Source organism: Lactuca virosa, chromosome 2 (assembly GCF_052849685.1).
Source record: "Lactuca virosa cultivar CGN04683 chromosome 2, Lactuca_virosa_CGN04683_v6, whole genome shotgun sequence".
Lineage (NCBI taxonomy): Eukaryota > Viridiplantae > Streptophyta > Magnoliopsida > Asterales > Asteraceae > Lactuca > Lactuca virosa.
The window spans coordinates 205,023,741-205,038,005 of record NC_136427.1 but is presented as its reverse complement, the minus strand read 5'-3'; the positions used below and the strand labels follow the sequence as shown (position 1 = coordinate 205,038,005).

The window sequence follows — 14,265 nt, the reverse complement described above, 5'->3', positions numbered from 1 at the left end:
GATCAAACAAACAATGATAGAGATCAAATTTTGAGAGATTTCACAGAACAAATTTCGATGAGATTTAAAGGAACAAAAAAACTTTTTTACCTAAATGTTGTTTTCGACGAGATGTCACGGAACTGAAGGGCGTCGCTGGCGACGGGGCTGCCGGAAGCGATGGCGGAGGCACCGACGATGGTGGAGGATTTTGCAGGTCCGGCCAGCAGCGGAAGGGAGAAGACAGGCTGCGTCGAGTGAAGGACAACGAGAAGAGGGAAAGAGTTGGGTTCGCTGCAGAGCCGCCGGTGGCGCTGGCGATGGATGAGGGTGGAGGTCGGAGGTGGCAAAGCGGCAAGTAGAAGATGTCGGCGTTTTGTTGGAGATGTGTGGGAAGGAAAAGCAACCCGTGAGAAATAGAAAGAGAAGAGTGGAGCGGTGGGCAAAAAAGGAACACGCCTCTCTTATTTTTTTTCAGACTCTACCTTATATCTAAAATATTAAGAGCCTTTTAAAAGATTAAGAGGCAAAAAATAAGAAGCTATCAAACAAGTTATATCTGAATTTTTAAGAGGTTACCTCTTAATTTTTCAATTAAGAAGTAAACAAACAGGGCCTAAGTAGAGAAAATGTATTTGCAGGTGGAGTTTCAATGTTTTTGGGTGGGTGTGTGTGTGTGTGTGTGTGTGATACGAGAGAGAGAGAGAGAGAGAGAGAGAGAGAGAGAGAGAGAGAGAGAGAGAGAGAGAGAGAGAGAGAGAGAGAGAGAGAGAGAGACCCATATTTATTTATTTCTAAAGTGAAAAGGAATTAATATAAATATAGAAAGTCAATATCTATAAAAAAGTCAATGTTAATGCGGCAAAAGGGTAACCGGAAAAAACAGTGGGTAACCGGAAAAAACAGTTTGTTCTCTTAAAATGTACGAAAACAAACTTTAGATACTGAAAGGATAAAGTCGGAATACATAATAAGACCGTTGTATCGTTTTCCAAAAAAAAAAAAAAAAACACAAGCACACAAAAGACCAAATATGGAGAAAGTAAACAAAATAATAATAATAATAATAATAATAATAATAATAATAATAATAATAAAGTTGACAGCAATGGTATCATATTCTCTTAACCTTTCATTGTTGTTTTCTTATAATATTCTTGATTCTTCGTCCTTATCTCCCACTATAAGAGTTTAGAATTGAACTATAATTTCTTTGAATCAAAATCGTTATGTGGGTTTGTCTCAGATTCCTTCTTTTTTTTTGAACGGCAGGCATGATATTAAAAATGAAAGCTAGCCAGGGGCTAGAGATACAAAAGGAAGAAATACAAAGGGAAAACAAAACAGAAACAGAACATGAAAACTGGAACAAAAGAAAACTACAACTTTCTATAGCATTCCAAAACCGGGTCAGAACACCAATCGTACCAACTTAGATTTTGACCTCTCCTCTTCCGAGCATTTATCCATAGATGAGACAGAGCTTGTACCTCAGATGCCAACACCGTGTGTGATTTTGCGTTAGGTCCATGAGCCTTAACATTCCTATATCTCCAGATTACCCACATGAATACTAGCATTATAGCTTCATGAATCACCAGCAGCCTTTGATGACCACCAATCCTTAATTTACAGTCTAGCAAGTCTCGACATGAGCTATAAGAGCAATCCAATAGTCGCCACCATTTACACACTTGTAGCCATACTTCACTTGAGACCGGGCAACCCACAAAAATATGATCCACAGATTCTGGAGCCGCGTTACACATCTTACACAAGTTTGTAGAGCTGATACCAAATTTGAAAAGATTGTCCATGGATGGAAGTTTGCCCTTACCACCTCTCCAAGCAAGAATATTTATCTTCCCTGGTACGAGTGCATTCCAGGTCCAATTTCCGTCGCTATAGGGAAGGATAATATTGTCAATATGGGATCTCAACGATGAAACAGTGAACAACCCAGAAGGGTCAAGTGACCAGGTCCATTTTGGTGAGCCGTCCGCGTTTGACACTTGTTGGAAATGGTTCAAAAAAGACACCTGATCTTTATCTAGTGAGTTTGGGATATTGACAATTGTACCCCAGCAACCACTTCGCCTTTTTGTTGCCGTCGGCCTAGACAAGCCACCATCAGGACCGTGTATGGACTTAATCACTACCGCCCAATTGCTGTCAGGAAAATTCTTCAATCTCCACCACCATTTCCCCAACAATGCTATATTTTGCGCCTTTAAACTACCGATTCCGAGCCCGCCTCTATCTTTTGCTGCAAGGATTTTGTCCCAAGCTATCCATGCCATTTTCCTTGTTTCCATGGAGCCACCCCAAAAGAACTTCATACGGATCTGTTCAAGTGTTTTTATTACCTTCATGGGCGCCTTGTAAATCGAAAAATAGAAGGAGCCTAGACTGCTCAACACTGCTTTGCATAGAGTCAGACGCCCCCCCAAAGGACAAAGTGGAAGCTTTCCATCTTGTGAGCCTCATCTGAAATCTTTCAATGATTTGTCTCCAATGTGTTGTTCTTGATTCATCCATCCATGAGTCCCGAGTTCCCAAAAACCCAAAGGAACTTTTTGTTTCATATCTTATTCCACATTAACTACCGTTCTAATGGAAAGTTAATGAGCTTTTTGTTGCATATTTGATACTTAATAGTTCTAAATTTATAGAAAAGGGCTGCCTTTAATTACTACACCATCTTGAGGTAACAGTCGTTTTCCCTTGTTTTGTTGTTCTGATGCTTTCACAATTATCAATAAAATATGACCGATTGCTTTCTTGAAGTTTTAGTATCTCTAAGCATGCTTTGCTCATGCATCATGCATGTATAATGTTGTCTTTTAATATAATGATGATACGTACCTAGAATTTCAGTTCGTTCACTTTTTTTATATACACCAGTTCTTTGACTTCACAACTGTAATCAGATTTTGATTCTTGCTTCCCTTTTTTGCGATTTCTGAAAACCGTTTGTTTTACAGATGGGGTTTCTAGATCTGTTTTCTGCTGCTTCTATGCCTGTTCTCAAAGTTCTTATAGTTACTGCACTTGGCTCATTTCTTGCACTGGATTCTATTGATATCTTGGGACAAAGTACAAGGAAGCAAGTCAATAATGTAAGTCTTTAAAATTCCTTTAATTATTCAAGAAAGCATACGTCCGCAATTCAAGTTAGAGATCGTCAGTTGTGCATTGTTGACTTGTAATGTACAAGTCGGTATTGAACTTTAGGACTAGTCCTCCCTGCATTTTCGTGGTCCCTTTTTCTTAAGCTTACTAATAGTACAAAATCTTGGTAGTTTAATGGAAGATTCAGTTTTTCGGATTATGGAATTCAAATACCCATGTTCAAGAAAGTTGCATATCTAATTAAAGATTCGATTTTTCTGATCATTGGACTAGTATACAAAGATTTTGATTTCATGGCTCTAATTTCGAGTCTCTTTTTAGCCTTCGCCGATTAAAGAAAAAACTAAATATGATTAAATATACGATTTTCTAAATATGTGACTCATAATACTCCTTCCTATTTGATCAGATTGTGTTCTTTGTGTTCAGTCCAGCACTTGTGGGCAACAATCTTGCTAGAACAATCACTCTCGAAAGCATCATTTCTATGTAATCTTTCGTCAATAAGTTCTTAATTCTCTTGTCACTGTTTGAAGATTAACTGTTAATTAAAAACTTCAGGTGGTTTATGCCTGTGAATATTCTTATTACATTCATAATTGGGTCAGCACTTGGATGGGTGCTTTTGATAATCACTAAACCACCTAAACATCTAAAGGGCCTCATCCTAGGTGCATGCGCAGCTGGTAAATTGCTTGCATCCTGATGAATATATATAATTCTATATTAAGAACATAAATAAAAAAACTCCTATAAGTTGACAAATTTTTAAATTTTTGGTTCTTGATTATGAATGATAGGAAACATGGGAAACTTGCCTTTGATTATAATCCCAGCTGTATGCAAAGAGAAAGGAAGTCCCTTTGGTGATCCTGATGTTTGTCATGAGTATGCCATGGCTTATGCTTCATTATCTCTGGCAGTATGTACTTTTACATTGAAATTTCTAGATGATTATTTGTTTATATAAACTCTTTCTTTCATAACAAACGTACATTCATCAGATTGGAGCGATATATTTGTGGACTTATGTGTACAACCTAGTAAGGGTATTCTCGGATCATTCCCAGGACTCTGATAACATTGTTGTCAAAGAGACAGAAACCATGAAAGAGGATTTGACTGAAACCTTGCTTCCATCATCTTCATCTACTGTTAACACGAAGGGAACATTGAAGGTTGTTTTTTTGCTTTCAATGGAGTGATGCATGTCTGATATGAACTTATAAAAAAATTTAAAAGTTTATATGAATCAGGTGATATTAGATAGAATGAAGCAACATTTGGGGAACTTTTCAAGACGGGTTAACTTAAAGGCATTGTTCGCACCATCGACCAATGGAGCGGTATAAACCAACCTTTGATGTGTATTATTTAAGGGAAACTGACTTAAGATGTTAATATATTTTTTTTGTACATATTTATGGTGCGTTTGGTTATCGAAAATTGTTTTCATTTTCCAAAAAATGTTTTTAGAAAATAGATTTAAGTTTTCATTTTCCGTTTCCGATGAAAATTTTAGAAACGTTCGGTTTCCAACCGGTGGAGTTTTTTTTTTCCATTTTAGAGATTTAGAAAACTTTTGAAATACTGTAAAAATCACTTTTCTAATTTACATACAATTTGGAAAACAGAAAATATTCATTTTCTTAGAAAATTTTTAAAAACTAAATCAACCAAATGCATTTTTAAAATTTTCATTTTCATTTGAAAATTTTCATGGAAAACTAAAAAAAAATCTACAAACAAACGCACTCTTAGTCACTGGAATTTTTTTGTCCACATTTAACCATTTAATTTGTTTTTTTTACACATTCAGTCTTTATAACCGGCTATTCCAGCTTAAACAGGGAAATGACATGATAAGGTAATATAATTTTCAATTTGTATATATACATTTAGTCTTTAATGTTTATGTACGTATTCAATCCTTATGACCGTTTACTTCATGTTTTGTTCGCGACGTCATATGTGGGACAATCATTAATGAGATATTCGCATACATGGCTCGTCACTCTTATATTAGTAACCTAATTAACAAATCGGTGAAATAATGTTGGTGTCTTAGTTTTCTTAAAGCAGAAGATGTCTTTGGCTTCGGTTTCATATATCTCCATAGCAGATTAGGAGAAAACTACGGCATCAAATGACCAATCTGTGAATTAGGTTACTGATATAAGTATGGGACGAGCCACGTATGAGAACACCTCACTAATGATTGTCCCATGTAGAATGCCGTGAGCAAAACCTTGAAAACAAATCGGTAATAAGGACCGAATATGTACAAAATCATCAAGGACTAAATGTGTATAAACTAAATTTTATATTACCTATTAAGTCATTTTCTCGGCTTAACATAGAGTAGTCAGTTATAAGGACCGACTGTGTATAAAAAAACAAGTTAAATGGTGAAATGTGGATAAAAATAATTCAGTAACTAAATTGTACAAAATAAAAAGTATATTGTCATATTAAGTCATTTTCCCATTATTTAACCCGAAACGTATATACACACATACATGTAACTATTTGTTTCTTTTGAATCATAAAGATTGTAGGTTTCATTGTGGGAACAATCGCACCAATGCGTAAGCTATTAATAGGCACCACAGCTCCTCTTCGAGTTATACAAGATTCTGCATCATTAGTAGGGTATAGTCTTTTAAACCATGTCCAAAATTTTCATTTAGGACGTGTTTGACAAATCTAGCTAGAAACTGTAGTTTTTATTTGTACATAAGTATTCGGCAAAAGTAGTTGTTAACTTTAAAACGTTTAAAACTACATAAAAACAAAACCTAAAAGCTTTGAATAGTTAAAAGCTCTCAAAAGTTACATGCCGAACAGGTTGGTCCCATGAATTCTCTTCCATTTTGTGGATCCGATTATGAGATGGGATCATGGGACCCACAACAAAAGAAACTTAGTTAACACTAACGTATCCTATTCCCCATGTTGTGTCAAGGATGCGGCAATCCCAACCATGACATTGATTTTGGGTGTTAACCTATTGAAAGGTAAAATATAGATTATAGAGTAAATTACACGAATGGTCCCTATGGTTTGGGGTAATTTGCGCGTTTGATCCCTAACTTATTTTTTTAACTCAGAAAGTCCCTATTGTTTGTTTTTGTTACGTGCTTGGTCCTTACTGCTTGTTTTTGTTACGCGTTTGGTCCCTGTCTTACCTCAAAAGACTATTATTTAAATAAAGAAAAATTGTAGGATATGTAAGGTAAGATAAAGGGGGTGGGATTGGGGATGTGTTTATTTAAATAAATTAAAAAAATCAAGGGAAAAATAGTTTTTTTAGGTAAGACAGGGACCAAGCGCGTAACAAAAACAAACAGTAGGGACCTTCCGAGTTAAAAAAATAAGTTAGGGACCAAACGTGCAAATTACCCTAAACAATAGGGACCATTCGTGTAATTTACTCTAGATTATAAATATAGTTTTTTTATGTATTGACCAGTTGGTATATTAGTAGAGACAATTTGCAGGTTTGAAAGGATCATCTCGTGTCTCGTTACCAATTGTGCTAGGAATCGTAGCAGTTCGGTTAGTTGTGTTGCCACTTTTTGGCATTTTAATCATGAAGGGAGCCGTTTATGTGGGCTTAGTGCATGCAGATCCTCTTTATCTATTTGTTCTTCTCTTACAGTTTGCGCTTCCACCTGCTATGAACATTGGTACGACTTATGAGACTTCAAATTTTTGAGATATCTTTTATCTGTTTTTCTTTTATTTTAATGATAAAGTTGTAAATTTATTTAATATGGTATTGATAGGTACAATAACACAGTTATTTGGAGTTGGTGAGAGTGAATGTTTGGTGATTATGTTGTGGGCTTATGGTTTAGCTTCTGTGACACTGACCCTTTGGTCAATGTTCTTCATGTGGCTCGTGGCTTGATTTGTTTGATTGCCAATCAGAAAATTTCCAAAATTGGGAAATACAACGTAAAAGGACCAATGATTCTTGACACAAGTTGCAATTCATTTGAGCAACACCTACGACTAAAATAGTTACTTTTTAATCTTAAAATCTATTGTCATCGAATTGGCATTGCAAAATAATATGCCAGTGGAAACTTGGAAACTATTCATAAGGTTTCAATTCGTAGCAGCGTCACTCAAATTTATCAGAATATGAAATGTTTGATTCCTGTTTGTCTAATGCTGAAAAAAAAAGGTAGAAGAAGAAGAAGAAAAAAAAAAGTCGAAGTTTAAATAAATGGATAACTGAAAGTTTTCAATGATCAAAACATAAAATCTGTACAACGTTTTTATTAGCTATTCAAGCTTGAGCTCGTTCAAGTTGAGTTTTATGAGTTTGAGTACAACAAAATGGGCTCGAAAGATAACTAGTTGAGATAGACTTTCCATCAAACATTTTTAGCCCAATATAATTTACAAGTCCTAGTATTGTAAATGTCCTCGGGGTCGGTCAAATTTATAAAATCAATGTACTATTGTTATTTTGAACAAAATATAATTATTGTTTGGGTAATTCTAATAAGAAGTTAATGTGTTTGGATGTTTGAAATGATTTTTAATCATTTGTATAGATATCGCCATTTTATACAAATTGGAAGATTGAGCATGAGACACCTTGTTTTCGAATCCAACTTAAGAAAAGAAAAATGGAAGTGAAGAGAATTGGAAATAAAAAGAAATTTATCTTGTTCCTAATATTATTTTTTGGAAAAAAAAAAAGAAGAGGAAGAAGAAGAAAATAAGAGAAAGTGAAGAGAATATAAAGGATGATATTCTCTCCTAATTTTCCTCCTAAATTGGAGAGATTTGGAGGGAAGTAAACATAAAGATATGTTTGTTTATGGATTCTGAATAAGTAATTATCTTGTTCCTTCCTTTTCTTTCTAAATGGAAACACCAAAATACAACTCTTTTTCCCACCTTTTCTTTTCTCTCCATATTTCTTTCTCATTATTTTCTTTCCTTTACTAGAACACTATAATTAAGTGTAACCGTACGAAAGGCATTATATAATTAAATTGAAGTGTTTATTAACAGTTATCATTGCAATTTCTCAGTTCTCAGTTAAGCTCAAGAGAATTGTTGTAATGGTGTATAAAAACACAAATGTCTAATGGTTATTAGGGTTGTCTCTTTTTGATAAACACATCTTAGATTTCTTAAAGAATGTGACACAAATGGCTAAATGGGAGAGAGGAAAGCATGACGATGAACTCCAATGCTTTTTTACATTGGATATCTTTATGAATATTTTTGGTTCTTTCATGATGTCCAATGAAGAAAACAATGAGAGAATATGAGTGTTTTCGGTGAACCTCATGAAGGTTGAAAAGGTCATATATGTGTATGGATTTGTTGAGTTGGTAGCTTCTCTTGTGTATAATATAGTGGAGGATGTGAACTTACCAAGTTTATTTGTTTCCATGTGGATGTCGAAGGAGAGATAACAGTCTAGACACTCGTTTGTGTTTCGTTTGGAGTTTTTTGGCATCATAATCCATGATGGTGTTGCTACTACTCGTGCATGCTTTGATGGATTAGTGATCCTTGGGAAACAACTCATTGTGTCTCATTATAGGATCAAAAATAACCAACAAAACCTAAGTAGGTATGGAAAGTCAGGTCGATTCCACAATGTCTTACAATTAAATAAATGAAATTTCAAAAAAAATATAAATAAATAAATAAAAGAGTTTACTATTATGTAAATGCTTTATAGTGTTCAGATCATAATAGTGAAATAATATTTTGTTAGAATCAAAGTGATAATCAAGGAAAACGGATGTAATATCATGGTAATCTCACCAAAAGCAGTCTCGAATTAACTTAGACTTCCATGTCTTTAAGAGATGCAATTTGATCAAGGTTGAATTCTTCATGGATGTGGTAGATTGAATGAGTGAAGAATTGTGAGGAATAAGAGACTGAATGGTATTGTCCATTAATTCTCAAGGTGTTTGGGATCTTCAAAATAATGTTAAATTCTCTAAAAATCGCATCTTGAAGTTCAGGATGAAATGTAGGCTAAATGGGATCATAGTAGCTCCTTTTATAGCTTTAAAAAATAATTAAACACACCAAAAATCTCCATCAATCTAGGATGCCCCAAAGTCATCGGGAATGCCTTGGAAGAAAGTGCATATTGTATGTGATAAAAAATCATCGAGGACGGTTATATAGCTTCAAGGATACCTTCTGATACAAATGTTTTTGTGATGATTTCCTTAGGCATATGGTTCTTCTCTTTAGCTCCATTTGCTTGTGGTTTTCACTTAAATTTCTATACTAACCAAATCAGTCAAAACAAATCAAACTATCCCTTTATACATAAATTAAACAAGATTATAATGCATAATATAGTATAAATTAGCATGATAAATGAGGCTAGTTGATCAAACCTCCCTAACTAAATAGTTCCAATACAATCACAACTATTAGAATATTCCTTATATTTTTATAAATAATGTAACATCTGAATCCTCAAGGTATGGAGTTTTAAGTGAATTATGAGTTTTGAGTACGTCACGATGTAGGGAAAACATTGTCACTACATAACGTGACCGCAAGAGACGTGAGTTTCATTTAAGTGTCACGACGTGACACCATGTTGGCCACTACATGAAAATTGATCAGGGGTAAACCCTAATTTCCGAACTTAGACCCTATTTAAAGGAAGTGGGGGCTAGGGTTTTCTCCACCCTCAGCCTCCATCACCTCCTAAACCCTCTTGAAGAAACCCTAATCCCCTCTCCTCTATTTTTATCTCATCTTGGTGTTTTTGGTGGCTTTTGAAGGAAGAAGAAGACTTTGGTGGTATTGTGAGCATCTTGGCAGGCTTTGGGACTTCATTTGGGCATCTTTGGATCTTTGTAAGTGTTTAAGATCCAAACTTTATTGTTCTATGTTGCTAGATCTATGGTTTTGTCCCCTTTTCTTCATGTATGAGCTAGTTGGAATGGTGGGATTCCATAAAGTTAGCAACTTTATAGGTCCCTTGATGTACATAAGGTTCAGATCTAAATTTTGCTAGTAATTGAACCCAAGCATGAGATTCATGGTGTTGTTTCTCCATTTTTGACCTAGTTTGAGCTTTAGACTTACAATAGACATGCATGGATGAAAAACATCGATCTTTAGGTTGTATTGGACGTTAGCAAGCCTTCTGGAAGAAATGAGTGGATGGATTTATGGATGGAGAGCTGAGTAAAGCCCATTTTCACGACGTGACAACCTCTTCGTCACGACGTGACAACTGTGGGTTTCCTGGTTATTTTGGATAAATTTTGTCACGACGTGGTGGCCTGACCATCATGACATAACAGTAACTTGGATCGTGACTAAGTTGGATCGCGACCAAGTTTTTGATCGGGACGAGTCCTACGACATGACCAAGGGTTGGTCACAACGTGAGTGTCATCTTATGCTGACTTTGACCGTTGACTTTTGACATAGTTGACTTTTGGGCCAATTGGCTAGTTTTAGAATGTGGACTAAGGGTTTACCTTGAATGGTTTATTAGGAGGTGTGTAGTACCTGATTCATTGGTTGTGAGAGTTGTTAATTGTTGACTATGTCTGGGAAGTGAGTCTTCTCACTATACTATGTAGGATGCTAGCTATCTTTGTCACTCTTGCATTATGTGTTAGGTTGGGCCCGTTTGTATGTTGGGTTAGGCCTATTTGTATTATGGGCGGGGCCTAATATATAGGCAGGGCCCGATGTTATGTATGTTATGTGGTATTATGTGTATTTGATGGTTTTAAAATGAAAATTTTTTATTAGTATTTTTAGGATGTTACAAATAACAAGCAATAATTAAGAAATAGGATACTTATATGTGTGTGGAAAATTTGATAAGATATACATTCTCTACCTTTCCCTAATTTACCTACAAGTTGATGTGATCGAACAACAGTTTTTCACCATAACCTCCCCATTATTCAAGTGTCTCTATTATTAGTTTTATTTTTTTTCCTTAAGACTAAGTTCTTTCTAATTAAGTTCCACTATATTTTGTTTTATTTACTTTTTTTGTCATGAATTACTTTATCAATTTCATTTCATTTGGTGGGCTCGTTGGCCTCTTTTCCTTTTGGCTTAATGACCTCTTTTTCATGTATATAGTGACATCAAGAATTAGGGTATACTCATGTGTCAAAAATATACTAACTTAGGAGTCTCTCACATCATACAATGTGTAAAGGTTTTAAGATCAAGTTGCAACGTCCCAAATTACGATCCAAAATTTTCATTTTTAATTTAAATAAAATGGTATTCCAAAAATATTATCCATACATCTCAAATGAAAATAAGTATCTCAACATCATAACAATCAGGGTCATATCTCAAAAGCCGAATTTGTGTGGTGTGTGCGATGCATTCAACCCGAGCTCTTCCTATTGGAACAGGAAGTACCTGAAATATAAACTAAAAACCATAAGCACAAAGCTTAGTGAGTTCCCCAAAATACCACATACCATACATAATAACACATAATGGGCCTCGCCCGTCATCCAGCCGCGCTCGGTAACAGATCGGTCCCCGCCCAGCATGCACAAAACATATATCAAGTAAACACATACACATGCAATAATCACAAAGATACATAGCATACAAAATGGTCAGCGGGCCCCACCCGGAATCGGGCCCTGTCCGGTAAGCATAAAAGCACATAACACATGCAAGAGTCACGCAAACAACTAGCATACTAACATAGCATAAACATGGGCCGACATTGGTGCCTACGACCCGCTAAACCCAGTGAGGAAACTCACCTCTGAATCTGAGCGATAGCTGAAATAGATCCCGTCTCCGAATATCAGCTCAACCGACACCTAAACAGTAACCAATCCTTAGATACCACTCAAAATACCTCAGCACCCCCTTTAGGTAAACTTGGTCAAAGACAGAAGTCAATGTCAAGGTCAACAGTCCATGTTGACGCAACACACCATGTTGTCTTGCAAACACGTCGTGTTTCGCCATTATCCAAATAGTCAGGGAAACCCCATCCAACACGTCGTGTTGACTTGAAAACACGTCGTGTTTGCCTGAGTTCCAACAGCTTAACACATTAAGCTGCCTTCTTCGACTCCAAGAGCTCCAAAGCTCAGATCTAGACTGAAATTAGACTTAGAAGGGTAAAGTTTCAAACTTTACCCATAGGGACTACCAAAAAGGGTCCAAAACCCAACCATAAGGCTTGATAGAGCAAGGGCTTAACCAATAAGCACTTAATCCTTGAAGATATAGCCACAAAACATAGATCTGACTTCCTTGAGCTGGAAAACCACGTAAAGTTGCCAACTTTATGTTCATGCATGTGTAAATGAAGATCTTAAAATAAAAAGGGACTTAATAAGTGATTTAAAATCATGCATGCGATCAATTAACTCATAAAGCTTGCACATTTATGATCAAGGAGTCCAAAACGAACTCAAATATGGAATAACAAGCCCTAAAACGATTTCACTCTCTTATCAACCCAAAAAGGGGGCCAAAAGCACAACAAAGCACAAAATGGAGAGATCTAGACATCTAAAAGTCAAGGTTCAAACTTGATACCTTAGAAAGCTTGCACAAGAGGAGACGGTTTTGGATCCAAAGCCTTTCCACCAAACAAGACAACTTCAAGATCTCCTCTTCCTTCACAAACACCAAAAATGAGCACCAAGAACTTCTTACTAGCTCAAGAACACCACCAATAGTGTAACGCCATGTCCCGAATCGCTTCCCTAATTCGGGACTGTGGCCTGAGGATAGGTTGTCATCAGGCTTGGGCCTTTGGAAGAGAGAGATCTAAACCCAGTTAAGTACGGACAATGGGAATGAGGTGATCCGGGAGCTGGGTTGTATCTTGAAGTCGAAGGGGTATATCAGGTAAAGTACCAGTTCGAGCTCTTTATGGGTTTTGGTTTTTATTTGGAAGGTGTTAAGGCTCAAAGGTGTGGCTACGAGCGTAGGGCTTCTCGCCACCTTTTGTGGATATAAGGTTCGTCGGAAACAGACCTAGAATGAGGGAATTATGTTAGTTTGAAGGTTTTGGCAGTTTTGGTCCCTGGGTGGGAAAAGCTTGCATTTCAGCATGCATGCAAAGGTGATAAACAAGTGAGTACACCCAGCGTAAGCTGGGGTATGCCCAACGTAGTATTGGATAAGTGAAACGCGGGTGCGAAAAATGTACGCCCAGCGTATAGGGAGTACGCCCAGCGTACGTCCAGGATCTTCAAAACCCTAATTTTTAGGGTTGGCTCACTATTTAAAGCACCTTAAGTCCAAGGGGGTGCGCCTCTTTTTCATTCTCAGAGCCTTAAACCCTAATTTCGAGTGGTAGCTTCATCCAAGAGTGTTGTGAGCTTTGTGGGTCCATTTTGAGTGGTTTTTGGTGCATTTAAAGAGGTGGAGTCTCAACACAAGGTGGTGGTTTAAGGGAGGACTTGTAGATCTGGACTTCTTGCTACATTTTCAGCTCAAAGAATGTAAAAAGTTCTGAGCTTGATCACTAGATGTTGTTATTTATGAATATGTGGGTTTTTGTCCCTTTTTGGCCTCATGAGCAAGATCTAGTGGATAGACACCACTTCAAGAGCTTTGAGTTGCTACTCTTAGCATTTCAGAGGTTAAAAGCCCATAAAGTTGCAACCTTTGAGGCTAGAAACCATTCATGCATGTTCTAGATGGGTATTATTGGGTTAAGTTGGTCATTAAGACCCTTTGAACGATGCAAATGCATAAAGGTGCCAACTTTATGCATTAAGAGCTTCAATTGGTGGTTCTCTGAAGTTTAGACGCAAAGATCTTAACTGATTAAGTCACAAAAGTAGTTTGAAAGTTCTGCGGGTACGCCCCGCATACAGAGTCAACCATCTCATAGATGGTCAATGAGAGGTGAGGGTACGCCCAGCGTATCGAAGGGGTACGCCCGGCGTACGCCTCTGTTTGGGATTTCAGACTTTGGGCTTCGGGTTTGGGCCTTCTGTTTGGGCCTAGATTCTTGGACCCTAATGGACTATCAGAATGGTTGTGGTCTGGGCTAATTGAAGGATTGGACCTTAGGACAAGGCCCAATAAGGAGTGTGTGCCCAATGTGTGCCCAATTTGGAAAATTGGGCCATTAATGGGCTTGTAAGTACATGGATTTCGTTGGGCTAGCTATGG

The 14,265-nt window shown here is 36.7% G+C and overlaps 1 protein-coding gene across 1 annotated transcript; it reads left to right on the top strand.

Annotated features, from left to right (window-relative positions):
- Positions 1 to 1,251: 1,251 nt before the first annotated feature.
- LOC145160062 (protein PIN-LIKES 3-like) lies at positions 1,252 to 7,200 on the top strand. Its single transcript, XM_079079134.1, has 11 exons — positions 1,252 to 2,455; positions 2,964 to 3,098; positions 3,521 to 3,600; positions 3,673 to 3,797; positions 3,912 to 4,033; positions 4,116 to 4,289; positions 4,368 to 4,457; positions 5,663 to 5,782; positions 6,077 to 6,128; positions 6,612 to 6,800; positions 6,900 to 7,200. The coding sequence occupies exons 1-11, from the start codon at positions 2,192 to 2,194 to the stop codon at positions 7,022 to 7,024; spliced, it is 1,476 nt and encodes a 491-aa protein (XP_078935260.1). The 5' UTR covers positions 1,252 to 2,191; the 3' UTR covers positions 7,025 to 7,200.
- The last annotated feature ends 7,065 nt before the right edge of the window (positions 7,201 to 14,265 follow it).

What these genes read in the sequence shown, in the direction of transcription:
- LOC145160062 (XM_079079134.1), top strand. Translation starts at nt 2,192, where the DNA reads ATGCTATATTTTGCGCCTTTAAACTACCGATTCCGAGCCCGCCTCTAT. An exon ending in GGTATAGTCTTTTAAACCAT is followed by an intron (nt 5,783 to 6,076) that starts GTCCAAAATTTT and finishes TGTTGTGTCAAG; the next exon opens with GATGCGGCAATCCCAACCAT. An exon ending in TCCACCTGCTATGAACATTG is followed by an intron (nt 6,801 to 6,899) that starts GTACGACTTATG and finishes TGGTATTGATAG; the next exon opens with GTACAATAACACAGTTATTT.